Source organism: Seriola dumerili, unplaced genomic scaffold (genome assembly GCF_002260705.1).
Source record: "Seriola dumerili isolate Sdu_G_001 unplaced genomic scaffold, Sdu_1.0 BDQW01004193.1, whole genome shotgun sequence".
Lineage (NCBI taxonomy): Eukaryota > Metazoa > Chordata > Actinopteri > Carangiformes > Carangidae > Seriola > Seriola dumerili.
Window position 1 is genome coordinate 8,303 of NW_019178448.1, and position 19,896 is coordinate 28,198.

At 40.4% G+C, this 19,896-nt stretch overlaps 1 protein-coding gene across 1 annotated transcript; it reads right to left on the reverse strand.

Moving 5' to 3' along the window:
* Positions 1 to 213: 213 nt before the first annotated feature.
* LOC111239712 (GRAM domain-containing protein 2B-like) lies at positions 214 to 16,855 on the reverse strand. Its single transcript, XM_022769610.1, has 14 exons — positions 16,693 to 16,855; positions 11,219 to 11,341; positions 10,712 to 10,799; positions 7,201 to 7,270; positions 6,737 to 6,840; positions 5,921 to 6,016; positions 5,647 to 5,718; positions 5,147 to 5,236; positions 4,696 to 4,807; positions 4,010 to 4,192; positions 3,501 to 3,576; positions 3,202 to 3,306; positions 2,862 to 2,946; positions 214 to 1,972 (listed from the first exon to the last, which is right to left on the reverse strand). The coding sequence occupies exons 1-14, from the start codon at positions 16,788 to 16,790 to the stop codon at positions 1,931 to 1,933; spliced, it is 1,344 nt and encodes a 447-aa protein (XP_022625331.1). The 5' UTR covers positions 16,791 to 16,855; the 3' UTR covers positions 214 to 1,930.
* Between the last annotated feature and the right edge of the window lie 3,041 nt (positions 16,856 to 19,896).

Sequence of the window (19,896 nt, forward strand, 5' to 3'; positions counted from 1 at the left end):
AAAACCAAAGTATATTAGCATTAAATTATACTTCAATTAAGCAGTACAAGTAAAAGAGTAAATGTCCTCTGTTACATCCCAAAACTGCATTTTATCAGATAATGTGGCATCCAGAGTGAAAGAGATCAAACAAACATTACAGCAAAAATAAAACTTTATTTGGAAAAAAAAAACAACTTTATTCCCAAACAGAGGAAAATAAAATCACAATATTAAATCTATGTTTGATTCTTACATTTACAGAATCACAGTGATGCTTGTCTCTGTAACAGTCTATTGTTTGAATGGACCAGAATGAGCTTCATGACGGACGTGAACAACAACAGTGTCTCTGTGTGGGACCTGAAACTTCTTCACTTTGGCTCCATCTAGTGGCTGAATCACAAACAACAATGAGGCAGGTGATGGTTCACTGGTTAGAATTGACTCACTTTTTCCACCAGAACAATGTGAATTCTGGTATATCAGATAAAAATGATGAGCTCAGGTCGCTCTCATGTATCACGTCCTGTCAGAGGTGAACAATAACAACATGGTGTGAACTTGATGCCACTGTAAATTCACTAAATCTGCGTTCGTACAGCAGCAGGGATTTCTTTTTTCCAGAGCTTGGTGCATTCAAGAATAACTGACAGACAAGAGTCAGCTGCTGAACAACTTTCTGAATGTAAAAACAAATAATCACATTGTCCTTTTTGAAAAAGATTTCACTGATCTCTGACCAGTTTGTTCGTTTCTGCTGCGAAATGCGAGTCGCAGGTAGTTTCACAGGTTGTCAGAGGTGTGATGTGAGGTCATATCACGACACAGCCTCCCTGAGAAATGGGAATACAATACAAGCAAACACTGCAGGGGACAATCACAGAGATAAAACAAGATTAAAGAACAGGAAGGGATCACAGAGGAGCAACATGAAACACTACTGACGTGGTTTGACATGTCGGACCGGCACCAAGCTTGTGTGTTCACATGAGCTGCAGGTCCACTGTCCCTCTGATGCCTTTTTAATGGTCAAAATCTAACATTTAATGAAATGAACCTTTTACCAAAGCCTTAAAAATTCTTATAGTTCAGGTTTTGACAAAAGGTTGTTAAGTCCCTGAAGTGGAGAAGAGCTGTTCAGGTCCCCATGAAGGCAGCAGCTAACTACCTTTAAGACAGCATTAGGTAAACATAAGAAAACCCCTGTCAGGGGTCGTGGAGTATCTTCGTCCACAGCTGGTTTTCAGTCCTGAATGTGGACAGGAAATGTTTCAGACGGCCAAAAATATCAGTGTGATCGGCAAAACGGGGCAAAAGGCAGAAGATAAATCCAGCACTGAGAACCTTGATCTCCTCGGACGTTCAGCACCGTAGATAGAAGACCTCCGAGAATTCACCGTGACTGAAAACAGCTGAGAAAGTTCTTCTCCTTCACCGGAGAGAGAGAGAAATCTGCTCCTGTCCTCCGCTTCCTCCACCCGAAACGTCAGAGCCTTTAAAATACCTCTGTTTCAGCACTATCACAGTTCTGCTGCAGTTAAAGTTCCACCAGGGAGTTTGATTTCTAATCAGCCAATCGAACGTTGATCACAGACTGTGTGGCGGTACACCATGACATCACCGGTGGGTGTGGTTACAGGTGATTCCACCAGAACAGGTAGTGAAACACAGCTTTCAAGCCTGATTACAGTTTTTTTTTTAGTACCAATACACCTTGTTAACCTGTAACATCTGCTATAATAAACTATATATTTACATCATCTTAACACTCTGGCGTCTGGAGGGTGGACACCTGACCCGAACCCGACGGGACCCTGGACAAAAACGTATAAATGGTGTTTGGATTCGGTCACGTCAGCCTTTAACAGTCGTTTCCAAACGTTAAAAACAGAATGGTTGCCGGGTTACGACTCCCTCGTACGCAGGTCGGGTTGGGTTTCCGGTACATTCAGGCAGCTTCGTCCAGGAGTCTCTGCAGAGTCTTCTGCACCTGCAGGAACAGACGGTGTGTGTCACTGTAACTGCTCAGTTAATGACGCTCGTTCATGTAATATCCACTGATGATAATCAATGTGTTTTTACAGATAAATATGTAGAATTTAAAGCCACTAGTATGAATGAATGTTCATCCCAGGTGGTAATCTAGGTGAGTTATTTAGCGGAGCAACCTATCTTAGCATGAAATGAGGGTGAAACAGCTAGCAAGTCCAAACAACAGTGTAATGTAGGTCAGGTGACTAAATGAGTGAGTTTGAGAGCAATAAACTTTTTAAATAGAAAGAAAGAAATCCAATTGATTCACTTTGGTATAATTTTATATAAATATAATAATATTTCAACTCAGATCCGTTTCCAGTTCTCAGTGAATATTTGCAGATGCAGTGGATTTGATTCACCTCTGCTGATGTAACTGTAGTTTGTTTTAAACAGGTTGAAGATGCTGCAGTTTGTTTGTAACGAGTGTCAGACACAGAGTGACGGACGGGAAACGAGCTCCTCTTACAGATGACGTCCACACTTCTGTACGAACAGATCACTGACTATAAATGTTTGATTAACGGCCACGAGTGTCCGCTTACACTCGGCTCTCTGCAAACGTTTCTGTAGTGAGGTTTCACATGTTGATCCAAATTTACACTGTTGAAAAGCATTTTAAAAAGTCATTATGTTGGAGAGTTAACTAAAGTTATTTTGGCTGCATCAAAAAAGAACCTCCTCCTTTTACTTTTGATTTGATTGTCACAGAATCACAGACTGTGTTCAACACCGACCGACAGATCAGACAATGAAGGACTTTAGTTCCGAGATTTTTTAGTCTCATTCACAGTCTTTCAAGTTTTTTGATTCAGAGGGTTTTCCTCCACGTTATATCAACTGACCTTCTCCAGCTTCATCAGGTTGATGGTGAGTAGTTCTGAGAAAAGCTGTGTGTTCACGTCAGGACCCCCCCGCAGGAAGTCGCCTCTGGAAAAACAAACACTGGGCATCAATTCTTAATTATTCTCAGAAAAGATCTCATCATGTCTTATCTTAACCTTTACTTGCAGCTGCTTTTGAAGTTGTGAAGCTGAGGCAGGTGCAGGTGTTTGAACAAGTAGGAAAACATATGAATAATGACCACAGCTCTTCCACTTCAGTTTTTTTTTTCCAGGCTTGGTTTTCCATGTTTTCCGGGACCTTCTGGACGAGCTCAGTGTCTCGGACGGGACGTGGACTCACTCTTTGTGGGTGAAGTCTGTGACGGAGCCGAGCGTCGTCAGCGTCTGCTCCAACGAGACGATCTTAAAGGCCAGGTAACAGGAAGACAGGACCAGGACACACACTCTGAGGAAACACACACACACACGCACACACACACAGTAAGTGAAAACAGTGAAAACAAAAACATAATGAAGTAAATAAATGAATGAAGGAGTGTGTTAATGAATGCAGTATTAGATTAAGAAATAACTGAATTAGCGTATAAAGTTTGTAATAAATAATTCCATGAATGAATGAATGAATGAATGTAAACTTACAGAAACAGGTAGACAAACAGCAGAGTGTTGAGAGAAACTGGTTTCAGAGTCCTGCTGTCAATCATGACCTCTGAGCCTGGAAACAGAAGAAAATGATCTTTGTTAAACACTTTTTCTATAAGATTTTACGGAAAGTCCAGTGGCTGGTTTTTATAACCTCACATAGCTGGGTTATAAAAACACGTGGAGGCAGCAGATTCAACATGTTACCTGGATTATAAGATCAGGAAATATGGGACAGTTGGAACATGAGTTCAAGTACTGATTATTTCTAAATGTAGTTGAAACATGGATTTATTACTGAACAGAGCCACCGGGCTCCGACGAAACGAAACTACCATAAAAGCACCACAAAGAGATGCAAAAAGCAACAACAAATAGATGCTAAACAACCACAAAGTGACACAAAATGACCAGGAAGAGACAGTAAAACAACCTCAAAGATGTAAACAACTACAAACAATCAAGAAGAGATACAGAATCAACACAGAGAGACAGAACCGTCGTACCGGGATGAGGCGCCTCGCGCTGCTTGTTGTCTGAGCTCTGCTTGTTCTGATGCTTGTTCTGATGCTGGTTCTGATGCTGGTTCTGATGCTGGTTCTTCACTTGGTGCTGGTGGTCTGGATGTTCAGGGGCCGCAGCTCTGTCTGTGTGTTTCAACACATCCAGGAACGGAGGAACAGGGAACTCTGCAGCGTTGAAGAGACAGAAGCAGAGAGAGCAGCGTGAACAGGACGACTTTCAGCTGGAGAACAGGACGTTCGCTTTGTCTCGGTACTGGTGTCTACAGTTTGGATCGGCTCTGTAGAACCTGCAAGGCACTACAAGGGACTGCAGGTAAATGAACTCAACTGTGGAATAAGACACGTCTTTGTTGTTAAGCAGCGTGTCACTTTATATCCCCTCCACTTTTCATCTTGTCTGAACAGTCACTGCACAAAGGGAAGATCTGAACCGGGTCATCAGCACTGGAAGTTTATCATGTGAACACAATCGGGGGAGGAAGAGCCGAGGGAGAGGAAACACTACAGAAACAGGAAGTAAACTGAATAATGAATATAATAGAAACAGAACAGAAGGAAAATTAAAGCGGTTAAAGTTCACACCCAAGTTTCTGAAAACAGCTGCGGGCTGGAGGTGAGGTTCACGAGTCGGGTTTAAGGATCCTAACACTGCTGCCTACTTGTGATACCTGCTATCTTCTCGTAGTCGGGGGTCTGGGAGTCGGAGCTGCTGCTCTCCTCCATCTCCTGCCTCCTCTGTCTCACTGCTCCGTCCAGGTCGATGAAATCACCTGAAAAACTCTGCACACACATTTATTTCTTTATTTCATTTCAAATATTTGGGTTCAGCGTTTTATGGGTCACATGCCAGTGATTTTACATGAACAGCAAACAAAGCAGTGACATGAGGGTCGGACTCAGCAGCAGGGCAAAACTGCAGAAAAGTCTATCAAATCTATAAATATATAAATATATATCATTTTCTTTGATTTTATGAAAAATATCACATATGGCAGGAAATATTGCAATAACTAATATTGTTAAATATTGATATTATTTGCAACTTTGACTCTATTATTGTGCTCAATCTGTTCTATAGTATTGATGTGTCCATGTTTTTGATGTATGTGTTTGACCCACCAGAGGAAAGCGAGGCGTTAGAGGTGACCTCTGACCTCTGAAGCTGTTCTCTGCGGAGGAGGGGATGGGGCTGCTGCATGGACTCTTCTCCTGAATATAAACAGGTACAGTAGTGATATAGATGAAGTTTTCACGGCACAAAAGCTCGTTAATATGAATTCTTGGCAAAACAACTTCCTCAAATCACGTTTATAATACGTTAATAATCAGGTTTCAAACAGCGACTTTCTCCTTTTGAGACAAAACACCTGAATAATGAGTGCACATACTTTATACATAACTTTTTAATCTTAAAGACGTTAGACTCAAGTAAAAGGGAAATTTAAAATTCAAACTTGCTGTCAATTTAAGTCAGGTTTGTATCTGTGTCGTCCAAAAGAAGAAGAGAGGAAACTTCTCAAAAAAGAAACAAAAAGAGACAAAGATGTGAACTAGGAGCTGTGGAAACCAGTCAGTGATTAAACTGCAGTTTATAGCCAGATGTGGGACATCTGTCCTACCTCCAGGTGAAGACAGACGGACATCAGGAACTTGTAGGTGTTGTCTCTGGACAGGAGGGACACGAAGACGTACTGCAACAAAAACACACAACAGTTTAACCGTTTCCAGGTTTGTTCGTGACAGACGTCCGATGCTGACAGTGTTGTTGGATCTCTGATGATGAACAGAATCTGTGTAACTACATGAATTATACCATTTTTATTAGAATCCTTTTATTACATTTTGTGTGAATAAATTTCCTGTTGAGACGAGACGCCGGGTCTGCTCTCTCACCCTGTCGTTTGCGGTGGCGATCACCAGAGCGTTTGGCACCAGGATGGCAGTTTTGGTCTTCTTGATGTGAGTGACCGACACCACTGGGATGGCGATCTGGGACGGACAAACAGCGGGATGAACAGCTGAGCCCTGCAGGGACTCGTTTACTCTAATCCTCATCTGCACTGCGATCGCTGACCAGTAGGAGCCACTAATACAATCTCTGTTTATTGCTAATACAGATCGTGTGAGTTACTGGACAAAACGTCTCTCTCTTGCTAGTGCAGGACATGATCCCTCACTGGCTTCTCATCCATTCAGTTTATCACATGTTTAACTCCAGAGTAACCTCTTCTTTTTTCTATATTTCAGATTATGTTAAACTGTGTTAAATGTATATTCTGTAAACTGTTTTGCGAGAACACTCAAAAAGAGACTATTCTAGTAAAATAAAGGTTAAGTAAAATTTAATTGAAAAATGTCTTGGTTGCACCTCACTAACTTCTTTGTTATCCTTTTACTTCTAAAGTTTCAAATAGATGATGTAGAAAATACATTTTAATAATAATGTATGCTTCCTGTTCACTGTGTCCTGCACCACAGCGAGTACTTCAAAGTTTTCTGTGAAGCTACTCCAGGTAAATGTTAATAATTTAAACCAACATGTCTCATAAAATCAAACCTTCTTTTGGCACCTCAGTGTAGTCACCACAACGCTCAGCATTATTACCTAACATGGGTTCAATTCAAAGTCATCTGAGAGGGAAAAGATTCAGATCACTCAGACGAGTCCTTAACAGTGAGCTCTGTCCCGGTTTATCCAGTTTACAGTACCTTTGTGTCTTTGCCAAACACCTTGGAGTGGAAGCAGATCCAGTGGTCGGAGACAAACATTCGTCCCTGGTAGAGGATGTCTTTCTGCAGAGCGCAGGTGTAACCTGACAAACAGGTAAATAACATCAGGTCACTGAGGGAAATCTGCAAAACACTCTATTTTTAAAGCGTTAGTTTAGTGGAAAAAGGATAGAAAAAAAAAAAGACAGATGTGTGAGATTTATTTTTAATTAAAAAAAGATTTTAAAAATGAAATTGACTTCTTTACTTTTATTTGATTACAGTGGATTGGAATCGGATGGCGTTATTGCTGAATTTAGATTTGCTCCCGCACTCTGTTATGACCTTTAAATCATTATCTAGTGTTTAACAAACAGCTCACAGGTATCAAATGTTCAGCTATTATCTAATCCCTCATTCAGTATTTAAGGTGGAGCGGAGAGTTGTGATCATGAAAGACTTACTCTGTCTGAGCTGTTCCTCTTTGCTGATCTCCTTGAATATTTTATGGTACTGGCAGTTAGTCTTTGAGAGCTGAAACACACACACACACACACACACACACACACACACGGTTAGGATATGCAACATGCTCACACAGACAATGCTGAGTGATACTTGCATATGCATGGGGAAAAAGAAGCTGAGACTTGGCAGATGTTTTTTTTTTTTTTTGAATGCCTGAATATTTTTTGGGGGATTGAAGCTGTCAATCAGTGTTGGCCTCATGTTATGAAATAAACATGAAGCAGCCTATTTAGGATACAATTTAAGTTTTAAGCATAAATATTAATATCAAAATTGATCCCAAGTCACATCAGCGTCAATTAAAGTGCAGGGATGATAGACAAGTGGTATTATATTATTACATTCCACAGTAAAAAATGAAAAATTACTCCGTCATCAATAATACTCAGTAAAATTGAAGCCACACTCCAGGTAAAGATATTCTCACAGCTATTTTTAACACTGAACACATCAACACTGATGGTTGATGGGAGTTGGGAGAACATTTTGGGATGCAGGGGAACTGTCTCAGATTTAGCTTCCAGGGTTCCTGCAGTAAAAGTCTGGCTCATGTTCTCAGTGTTTGGTGATATTTCTCTCTCGTAGACTTTTGGATCGACACGAAAATAAAAAATAAAAAAAGGCTGACAGCTCCATTTACCCAAGCAAAAAATGTTACTTTTTTTACTTGGGAAATTCAGCAAAGAGTGAAGCAATAAAAAGAAAAATCACATTTTCCTGTTTTTTTAGTTGGGTGTTACTGGTCAGCACAGGGGTCATTGATTGTTACCATGGTAACATCGGTCTTCGGCGAGAGTTAGCCTGGGTGTAAGGTGTCTAATGTTTTTGACTTAAAATTAGTCATTTATTTTTGTGAAACAGTTTTATTTTTTTCATATCATATTCCTGAGTTTACGACAGGATATTCGCTTTGTGTCACCAGCTGTGCCCGCCCTTACTGCTGCGTCACAAAGCGCAGCTGTCGCCTAGCAACCTTGACAGAACAATAGCTTCTGATTCAGAAAAACAGAGTGTTAAAGGAAAAAACAAAACAAAACATGATTCACAGAAATAATGCTGAAATAATTCAAAAATAATAATAAAATACATTTGTAGTTAGTTTATATCATGCGGAGTAAGTATGGATTATCCCCAGAGAGGACTGGGCAGGTGTAGGGCTTCTGACCTCTGACCTCTAGGGGGCGTCCAAACTCCCACCAACTATGACCTCATTTAAAAAAAAAATTTTTTTTTAAATCACAGAAATCAATTGAGTGTGTTTGGTTTTATTTTTTATACGAACAAATGAATTAAGAGTTACTTTATTTGCATATAAAAATTTCATGATCAGTATGCTGGCTGTGTGTCTGTATCCTGAGGTCAGAGGTCAGAGGTCAGGTAGTGACCCCGGGAATTTAGCGTCAAAGCCGGCTGGTTGCTAACAAGTTGCTAAAGACGCCTCTTAAAACGTCATGGGAAATAAACGATGGAGCGGGGGAGAAGCAGAGGGAAAGGCAGGAAAAGATTCAGAGAAACTGAAAGTTGAACAAACAAATAAACAAACCATCTATCTCGCCTTTTTTTTTTTTCAAAAGTCGGTCATTCGTCTTGCTAGCATTAGCATTAGCCCGGGGAGGACGATGCTAACGTGGCAGAGGAGGACAGTAACGGCAGCCGTTAACGTCAGTTCAGCCAAGGCCCTGCCACAGACACCCACCTGCTCACCTGCCCCACTCTCATCTACACCTGAGACAGTGACCAGTTTATCAGCCCCAAAATGTATTTATTTTTATTTACTTTTTACCTTTTTTCCCCGCATTGCGAGAATTAAAAATGAATGGAGAGCAAGGACTAGGAAACGCCTTCTCAACACTGGCAGTCAGGGACCAGGACGTTTAAAGATGTGGTGGAGGAGGTTTTCAGGGAGAAAAGCCAGAAAGAAGACCATTACATGAGGTAGGCTTTCTCTCATATTTTCATTCACACATTATGGGCCATCCTAATTAAAGTTTTTATAATATTCTCTGTTGTTTTAATACAATGAGAAGTAGTTAAGCTTGATTTGTTTTGGAAACATTTGACTATTGTGTCATTGCGTCTCTGTACCAGGATGGTTGATATGGTGGAAATCCAGTACGATACAGTTACATACATTACTTGTTGTAGGTCTGCCTAAGCAGAGCAGTATGAATGGATGTGTGTTTATGTTGTGGAAGTGGGGCAGCATCTGCTTGCATAAGCCATTCAGCATCACATTGTAGACTTATATGTTGATACTGGTGTGATACTGGCTCAGGAAAGTACTGCTACAGTCATGTGGTGTAAATCCTGTATGATAGAGAATATCTACAGGTGTTGACATTGTCCCTCAGGTTGTGATCATAGGCTGTAACCTGTCAGGTGTAAATCCTGTATAACCTACATGTAGGGCTGAATGATATGCAAAATAAATATCATACTGCGATTATTTTGGTAGATATTATATATATATATATATATTATGGATATGGTAGTTATTACGGTATTATATATACAGTGTCAGAGTGGTCATTTTTGAATTTCATTTTCACTGAAAAGAAAATGTAAAACTTTATCCCAAGAAGTGTAGCTCCTGTGACTTGGATATTGCACTTGGCCGTATTGTGAGTTCAATAATATTTTGATTAATTGTTCAGCTCTAGCTACAGGTGTTGGCAACAGATAGTTGCCTCCGCTGAGAATCTATAATTCAAAACCTTGGATTACAAGTGTAAGGAGGGAGGGGGGGCTTCCAAGATTTTGTGCCCAGGGGCTTCTGCTCTCTTAATCTGGGGCTGATCCAGAGGACTGTGTTTCTGTGATGAAGAACACTGAGGAAGACGCTAAGCTTTGTCTTCTGTGAAGCATTGTACGAATGTATGAGTCAAACTGAACGTGGATTTAGTTTATCTGTTGTGGACAGTGACATTATTCTTATTTATGTGTTCCAGATTTAGCCAAAGGGATTTTCATCCTTCAGTGCTTCTGCAATTCAATGTTAAAAATAAAAAAACAAAATAAAAAGTAAAAAAAAAAAACAATTAAAATCACACAGATGAAAATCAACCTTACAAACCCTCAGCACCAACAACCTCGACCGTCCTGCCATAGAGTGAGAATGTCACCTGATAGATTTGTGTAGAATTATATCTCATAATGGTTCAGTGCAGTAATATTAATTTATTCAAAGAAGTGAAGGAAGTTCCTCCTCAGGCGAGAAGAGAGACAGCCATTCAGACCAGCATGACCCACATACTGCACAACATGATGCTTTCTGACCGTGTCAGTGATCGTCAATAAGATAATGATGTTGGAAACGAGCCAGTCAGCAGAAATGATGTGTGATCTCACACAGCTGGAAAAACAGCTGTCTGAGAACGGCTCCCACGCTGTCACGTTTATAGGTGTAATAAAAAATAATGTGTCAGGGTTGACTTAGTGACGGCTCACCTGGCTGTAGTGAGACTTCTTCCTCTCTATCTTGGAGTCTGAGTCTGTCTGGACCTGAGTCAGCAGAGAGTGGTCGAAGGTCTTTGACCTGGTGACGACAAGAACAATACACAGAGAGGAATTAACTTGTTATGCAACTAATACGGCATTATATAAATCATTATATTACTGCTTACACGTCTGTCTGTGACCCTTTGTACTCTAATTCAAATGTATTTATATATTATCTATACGCCGTATATTTATACAACTCTACTTTATCAGTGTTACCTGATAAAAGGACCACAAAAAGTCAACATCATGCTTTTACTTTATTCAACAGAGCAGTGCAAAAAAACTCCCAAGGAGCAAAGCAGCAATTTTACTTGAGGCACAATCATGTCTGGTTTGTAATCTCAAATAAAAATGGATATGAGAACCACAAAGTATTCTCTATTTTGAGATGACATAATTAAGAACCAATAACTAACCAAAACATACAAAAACAAACCATATCCTGTTGTTTACCTGACTAACGCTGGTTTCCTCCGGCCTGAGAGCTCCCGTTTCTCCTGGTCAGCAGCCTGCAGAGACTCAATGACCATCCTCCCATTTCTGTGACGCTCCTCCGCCACGTTCTCTAAATCTGAACTACAGACAACAGGAAGTTCCTTGTTTAGCAGGAGCAGAGTAAGAACATATAGAGGTGGGAATGCAGGGATCATTCTGTATCACTACACACCATCAGTTTGTAATGCAGCCTGGCTCTCTCTTATGAAAACTTTCCATGTATTTGGATACACAGGGGAGCCTGAAGACTCCATGATCACCATGGAGTCTAATTTGTGGTTATTCAGTTGAATGGAAATTATAATTTTATAATATATTAATAGTTATTACCATCTTTCAGTGAGGCCCCTAGTTAAGACTTGGGAGATGTTCAGGAGGTTTTTCACTGGGAGCCAAATTATCCACAGAGGTCTCATCCTCTCCGTAACCAACAGAACAGATTATTATACAATAATATAAATATAATATAGAATACAGCAGTTTCACGTTAACAATTTGTGTGTTTCTCTGGCGCTGTTCAGTGGACAGAAGAAGTGTCTGAGGGGCTAGCTGCTAGCCTTGCTGTCGCTAGTGTTAGCCCAGCTTGTTTCTCTGATAACTTCAGATCCAGGCTGATCCGGGCAAGATGTAAAAACTATGTTGTAAAAATGTGGCTTAAAACTGGATAAAAAGTTAATTTTGATGCTTTCGGCAGAAAACCACAACACTGACAGAAGGAGATACGACAGGTGACCAAACGAAACAGGCCGTTACTTTGATGAGAACAACTGATTTCTCTGTGTTTGAAAATTGTTGGAAACATTTGGGATAATGTAAAAACACAACTCAACAAAATATATATCATAGGTCTGGTCATTGTTAGACATCTTAATGTGGAAAACACATATTATACCTGAAGTATCCTGGTACTTAAGATGAGCAGCAAATTTTAGAGTGTCAAAACACTAAAATGGAGATACTGTTTCTAAATGACCTAAATATATCTTTGACATTACTGTACGGGTTTGGGTTACTTATCAGTCAGTGCACTGTATAGACTGATAAGGGGCTCCTGTTATCTTTGATAAGCCATTTTCATCCAGTTTATCAATCAGAGTCAACTCAGGATTATTGTGATTATTGATAGAAAAAAGAGCGCAGGGTGACGTCTTCAGTTCTCTCTGAACAGTCCAAAATACAAATATTTACAAACAGCAAATCTCACATTTGAGGAGCTGGAGCAAGAAAATACTTTTGATCTAATCTATCAAAGTTATTGTTGCTTAATTTTCTGCCAGTTGACTAATCAACGATCGACAATACAACTGCTGCAACACTGCTACTGATAAAAACACAGCTGTTACAACCAGCAGTACATTCAGCACCATTATCCGTGTTTCTATATAATCCATACATCTTCCCTTTGACCCTGTTTGTAGTCAGACACTCACTGATAATCCTTCTCCTCGTGCTTTGCGGTTCTTCTGTTACACTTCCTGCCGTCTTCCTGGGACGTCTGCTGGTTCACACACTGTTCTGTCATCACGCTCAACGTTTTTTACCGAGCGGCCGTCCTGCTGAGAGCTGCCGTGAGAACCGCGAGGTGAACTGACCCTGCAGCCTGATCCTCTGCGCCTTCACCTGCCTGTGGGAGTGTCTGCTGGACCTCCTGGTCTCACATGTCACAGCCAATCAGACGGCAGGACAGGGTGGCGTATGTGTGTCTGTGTGTGTGTGTGTGTGTGTGTATTTAAACCTTTGATCAGTGACATTTTACCCAGCTTTGTTTGGAGAGTAAAGTTTCATTTTTGCTCTGTTCTTTGCTGCTGTAGACTTTAAAACTTGTCTTAGTCTGTTGTGTTCACATGAAGTCTGGGCAGACAGAACATGTTGAGATATTTAGTGTCAGTGGGAACACGGTGTTTTCCCATGTGGCTCTCTGCGTCTCAGTTTACACAGGAACAAAACTCTCTTCTCTTTTTTACCTTTTTTTTTTTTACCTTTCATTGTCTGAACACGATGACATCTGATCAGTTTCCCTTTGCTGATACAGATGTGATCATTTATTTATTTTTTACTGTATAGAGTAATGCAGAAACGGAGGGTCAGGTAGAGAAAACACCTGTTGCATCACTTCTCACTGACTATAGTTCTCTACAATAACAGTCCAGTGAACTAATCCTCTCTTCACACTGACCTGACTTAGGAAAAGGAGCCGTGAGCAAAACATAAACTACTATACCTGAGATCTTAAAACCATATTTTGACAATGAAATTATTTACAAGACGGTTCTTCATAAGTGTTGATATTGTCATTATTAGTCAAGCAACTTCTCCATAGTGTTTTTAGTTAATCATATTAACAAAAATCAGTTGACACTGGGCTTCTGCGTCTCCAGGCAGCTGCCCGTTGCTCATTATTTTAAGTTTGGTAATCCAGTCTTAGGTCCCATCCCATTTCTTGCTCCTGCAAATGTTTCTCCATGTCCTTCCAGGCATTACTTTGTCATTTTACTCAGGCATGCCACCTGCTCCTCTGATCATTTGCTGTGCACTTTCATTAAAACATGTGGTGTGAAACGACCAAACTGCCTTCACAAGCAGGGCTGCAGTGTTGTCAGTGTCAGCAGGCTTACAGATGCCTCCTGGTGGATATTGGTGAACACAACAACTGCTGCCCATTACAATTAAAGTGCCACCACTTCACTGATTCATTAATAATGAGACCAGATTAAATCAAAAAGATACTCAGTGAACCTGCAGAAACAGCTGGTTTTAACCTGAGTTAGGATTGAGGATGAGTTAGTTTGGATTCAGTTTGAATGAGGACATTTGATCGTGTGTGTGTGTGTGTGTGTGTGTGTGTGTGTGTGTGTGTGTGTGTGTGTAAAATCTGAGTGATATCAGCTGTGGGTTACTGGGCCACAATGACAGTCAACAAACATAGAGTCTCTCGTCTCTTTCATGTCAATCTCTATTTGAGCTTTCATTCTGTACCTCAGTTTATCTTTCACACACATTCAAATACACAAATACCTGCACTATATAGAGCATAAAATACACTGATGTTCACACAAATACACACATCTGTAAGGAGCCTCTGTACATCTGTACACAATTGCTTTTCCCTGCTTGTGAGGACATAATACATTTCTTAACCTTAAAGGAAAAGTTATTTTTGGGGAACAGGTTTTCACCTTTGCCCTGAGAACTGAGAAGATTGTAAGTGTCATGTTTGCACATAGGGAGCTGGAGTAAGTATGTAGTTAGCCTAGCTTAGCATAAAGACTGGAAGCAGAGGGAAACTGCTAGCCTGCCAGATTTTTCATATCCAGTAATTTACTGACTGACAAACACCCCTTTAGTGACTGTGTGACACAGACACACACACACACACACACACACACACACACACACACAAAATGCTGCAATTGCTGAACTGTTTGTCTTTCATTTAGTTTTACTTTTAACTTTACTGATTCATCTTTTTTGTTTTTCCCATTTCTGATATTATTTTAAAATGAATAGTTTATAATGATTAGATATTTATTGAATTGCTGCACATTGTGTTGACATTCTGCATATATTGCAGGTATTTTCATTTTTCTTATCTGTTATTGCTGTTTTTAATATCCCTGCTGAGCTGTTTTTGTTTAAACAACAATGCAATAATGATTAATTCACGTTATAACATCCAGTGCTGGACAATTCAATTCCAACTGGAAATAAAGATGAGGAGATTTAATTTAATTTAGTTGCTTTGGCTGATTCAGATTTAGTGACGTACAGTTGGACGATAGTGACTGAAGACTGCAGAGTCTCCTGCGTGTTGTGCTGTGTAAACAGAGGCCAGACGCCCTTTGAAACACAAACACAAACTGCATGAGCTGCAACTCGGGGTTCTGTCATTGAAAAAGTGACATGTCAACACGGGACGTCTCAGACTGCCTTTTTTTTAACTTGGTAAAGTTTTAAACACCATATTAAACGCTTGGAGTAACTCCTTTAATTTCAGATTATATTGCAAATGTATTCTTTTCAGGGTCATAACAAAGAAGATGTGTGTGTTTACGTAGGTTTGTGTTGGTAAGAATATTTGATCCACAAAAGGGGATCCTGAGACAAAACATTCTGGAGCCACTGCTCTAACAGGAGAAATCAGAAAACTCCTCCAGGTTAAACTGGGTCACAACAGAGGTGGACAGATACAAACGACTACGGGTGGACAATCTGACAGAAAGGTCACATGACAATCTGTTTGAGAGAATGGCGATCAGCGATCAGGATCACAATCTTCACTCTGTTTCTACTGATTTTACCGTGAAAGTCCTGACCGGAAGTTATGATTCATATCGCTTTCTTCTGATGTTTGTCGCCAAGCTCGCCAAGGCTGCAGAGCTGAACCAGGACTGCCATCGCCAGCTGCAGTTAGCGGGCTAGCTGTTTAACAGTTGACGGTGGGCTGGTTAGCAGCGACTGAGCTTTTTGGAATTAGATCTGTACAATTCATCTGAAGGGTAGATCGTATGCCAAAGCAAGATAAACCACAATATAAGATCATTAGATCGCTCACCCCTACAAACAACCCATAATGATGCAACACTCCCTTCATAGCAACAGGCTCATGCTGTTGGAAAACACAGATGTNTCTGAAGGGTAGATCGTATGCCAAAGCAAGATAAACCACAATATAAGATCATCAGATCGCTCACCCCTACAAACAACCCATAATGATGGGTAGTCCTCACTTCTTTTAAAGAACGTAATTTATGAGAGTGTCACTAGTTCTGCAGGTATTTGGTCAAATTTGACAAATTAAAATTAACAAATTTTTATAAAATGTTTACAAATAATTTTCACTTGATAATGAAAAGATAAAAAGTAAGAGATTTCCTCAAAGGAAATGAAGGGGGTAACCAGCATCAGTAGAATTCATCATCTTGGAACCATGATTGTCAGTACAAGGTTTTGAGTCAATCCATCACGTACATCTTTACCCGAACTAGTGAAAATCAACTTTTCTTCTGTCACCACCAGCAGGTCAGGGGGTCGTTAAAGTAAAGATAAATTAGAATTTATCTTTTTGAGATCACAAATATCTGCACTTCACACTGAACCACAACTGCCAATCTGTTGGTGACACCAAAGAAAAAGCCAGGTGATCACCAAAGTCATTAGGACTCATCCTCTGGAGACCATGACTCTGTATAGAATTTCACTGCAGTCCATCCGATAGTTGTCGAGATATTTCATCTGACCGTCAGACTGACTTTGCCCTCTCCATAGCCACGCTGTTATAAACACATTTTTAAAATGAACTGAAGAAGAACAGGGTGTTTAGCATGGACAGAGATAATCAGTGAAAACAGTGCCACCTACAGGAACATGGGAGAACAGTCCTGGAACATTAAAGCTTTTTTTTTTCAAGACACTGCAGGTTGCCATTTTCTTACCAGTGATATCCAGCTGGGTGGGACGGTGCACAGGAAAGTTTGGACATCGTGCTTCTTCTTTTGAGAGGAAACACGTCGTCTACGCTGTAGTTCTCCATGACAACAACACAATCACTGGCTGACTCTTGACTTACAGCTCACATCTGTATTTGACTGGACCAAGTCCTAGTCTGTGTTATGTTGTTTTGGATTAGCTTGTGTGTATTTGACTCAAATATATACTGGTGTGGTCACAAAGGACACGCCTCCTAACCCAGTGCAACATGTTACATCTCCCGCCTGTCAGTCTGTACAGTGGCTGTGTTTGTTTGGTTTGATGACAGTACAGTGCAACAGTCATATAGACTTTTCACTGACCCCTCTTCTTCCTCCTCCTGCTGCTGCCCCAAATCTCTTATCAGAGTCTCTGGTCAGTGATTGACAAACTCATGACTGTGTTTTTGCACTTTTACTGCAAGAAATGTACATTTCGAAAGAAGATTTGGGGCAAATGTGTTTGTTTGGTGTGTTGCCGAGAGTCATTTGAGGAGGTGGATGTCAGTGTCATGTCTTACAGAGGCAGGTCAACGGCATGTTTAGCCTTGTTTAGCACTGGAAAGTCATCAGAAGTGGGAAAAATACACTTTCAGCCATATCCATTCTTATTTACACATTGTACCTTCCTAGAAAATAAGACAGTTCAGCTTCAAGTTTCTATAGATTAGATTTTCAGCAACAATACAGCAGCAAACAACTAACTAAACAACACTGCAGTACACAGCATTCAGGTGAAAGCAATTTCCTCCACTGAAGAAACCACGTTTTCCATCTAAAAGGCCTCCGACAAAGAGAGGTATAAGACCAGAGCACAGGCGGACTGACCATGGGGACTACTGGCTCAAACCCCAGTCTGCTAGTGGACCGTCATAATCTCCATAAAATTTTTTTAAGTTTTTACCGACTCCGTCAGTGTCATTCATGCAGCTGGTCCCAGCGAGTCAGTCCAAGGGTGAATTTCTTTCCCAGTCTGACTGCGTAACCTATACTGGTCTAGCTTTACAGAGATGGAGAACCTTATGTCATAATGTCTGGTTTTCATTACAGTAGACGTGATAATGTTTGCAAACTTTCTGTCACTCGTATCATGAATTTGCTCTGTAAATATTGTTATCGTTAGCAGGCTCACCGCCAGCATTGCCGTGAAGCATATCACGGCAATGCTATCGTTGGCTAATGGTTGAGGCTGGATTGTTTTTGTTGGGGGCCAGAGGTGTAGCCGACGAAGTGGTCTGGTGGTGTAGTGCGACATCTAGTGGCCAGTGAAGCTTTAAGGGGCAGTTTATTTGCACGTATTTATCTGCGGAGGTATTTATTGATAAAAACCAATAAGGAAATAACGCTTATATTTTAATAATGTTCAAACATGTCAAAGGATTTAAAGGAATAAAATCCGAAGGCAAATCTAAATTGAAACAGCTCAGGATAAGGAAATAAATAAAAGTGTTAGTGTATTTATGACTTTCGTAATGGTTCTTGCTGATTCCCGCTGGTTTCTCATGTACTGTTGGTATCACCTTGTGTAAATTATCCGGGCTCTCAGCTCCCAGCTCATTGGTTCCCACTGAAGACTTAAAATAAACCTCACAAAGATAGTTTCAGTAATTTCCTAAAACAGCAGCTCAGTGTGGTTTTATGTGTGCATTTGTTTGGGGTGCTTGGCGCTCTAGTGAGTATTTAGGACAGCAGGACGGTGTGTGTGTGTGTGTGTGTGTGTGTGTGTGTGTGTGTGTGTGTGTGTGTGTGAGACAGAATAAACTACAGTGTGTGTGTTCATGATAACGAAGCAGCTCCGTGGCACAGAGCAATAAGGCTTCAGATACACACACACTACTCGTTAGTAGGAGACAATCATTGTTGTTTTGGGGGTTTTCAAAGGATTTGTTGACAATAAGAAAACTTATCCCTTAATGTCGCACAGAAGAGATGTTAACAGGAGCAGACAGCAGTGTTTTGTGAGTCTATTGGTACACAGAATAAATCAAGTCCAAACTAAAAGAGTTCTCAACAGTGACACAAAATACTGGCTCAAAAACCCCGACACTGGACACAGTTTCCCTCCCAGAAATGAGCTGCCAGGAGCTCCTCTAGAACCAATGACTTCCAATAAATCCCTGCATCTAATTCATTCAGTGCAAATTTCTTCTCAATGAACCCACTCTGCTTCCCTCGACAGCTGCAATAACACACACACACACAACTAAACACTTATCTCACTGTGTGTGCACTCTACTGTCTTTCTCTAGTTTACCCAGCTTCTCCAGGATGATTGAAGTTTCATACAGTTCATACACTCTGTCTGTGTACTGAACGTGAGCTCCTGGCGTATTTACGGTGTCGTGTATCTGTATTTATTCCACTCATTCCTTTAAGTGACTCTGATAATGAATTGCTTTCTGCGTCGACTGTTCAGGTTTGCAAAACACTACTTCTTCACGACACCCACACAGCGCCAGAGAGAGAGACGGAGAGAGGCGGCATGTCTTTGAATATTTCTTCATCACACCAACAGCAGTCAGCTCAGTGACAACACGTTTCATTCATGTCAGTTTATTCCTCATCTGTTTTTTCCCCTTTTTAATCCATCTATCGGAGACTGTATAGTTTTATACCGTGAAGAAAGAAAACACAAATACACAAACACAATAAATATCTCTCTCACACTTCAGTCGCTGAATAGCTGACAGATGTTTATCTTTTCTGTAGGAATGAATCTTCTGTATCCAACTCGTCCTGCAATAGATCCTCCTTCATGGAAGTTATGAAGTAGAGCTTTCGCAACTTTTTCCAACAGTTTTATTTGTCACAATTCAAGATGCTGAGGTCGATGGTTAATGGATTGATGGATGATTTTTTTTTTTCTGGACATGAGATATTAAAATACATACAGACAAAATAAGTACAATTATGTATCCACTTAAAATGTCAGCACTAACAATAATAAACTAAAGTAAATCAAGCTGGCATCACTTCCAGAACTCTAATTAAACATAACACAAATAAACATTCAAGCGCCATGCAACAATAACAGGCTAACCAAATAACTGCTATAATATTAACCACAATAAAGCAAGTCACTACAGCCTCTAAAATTACCATAAGATTCAATGAACACCTCTCAAACAAAACCTCAGCGTTATAATCTTTCCATCGTGGGACTCTCGTATT

What these genes read in the sequence shown, in the direction of transcription:
- LOC111239712 (XM_022769610.1), bottom strand. Translation starts at nt 16,790, where the DNA reads ATGGAGAACTACAGCGTAGACGACGTGTTTCCTCTCAAAAGAAGAAGC. An exon ending in AGAAGTCTCACTACAGCCAG is followed by an intron (nt 7,271 to 10,711) that starts GTGAGCCGTCAC and finishes TGTGTGTTTCAG; the next exon opens with CTCTCAAAGACTAACTGCCA. An exon ending in CCGTCTGTCTTCACCTGGAG is followed by an intron (nt 5,237 to 5,646) that starts GTAGGACAGATG and finishes GTTTATATTCAG; the next exon opens with GAGAAGAGTCCATGCAGCAG.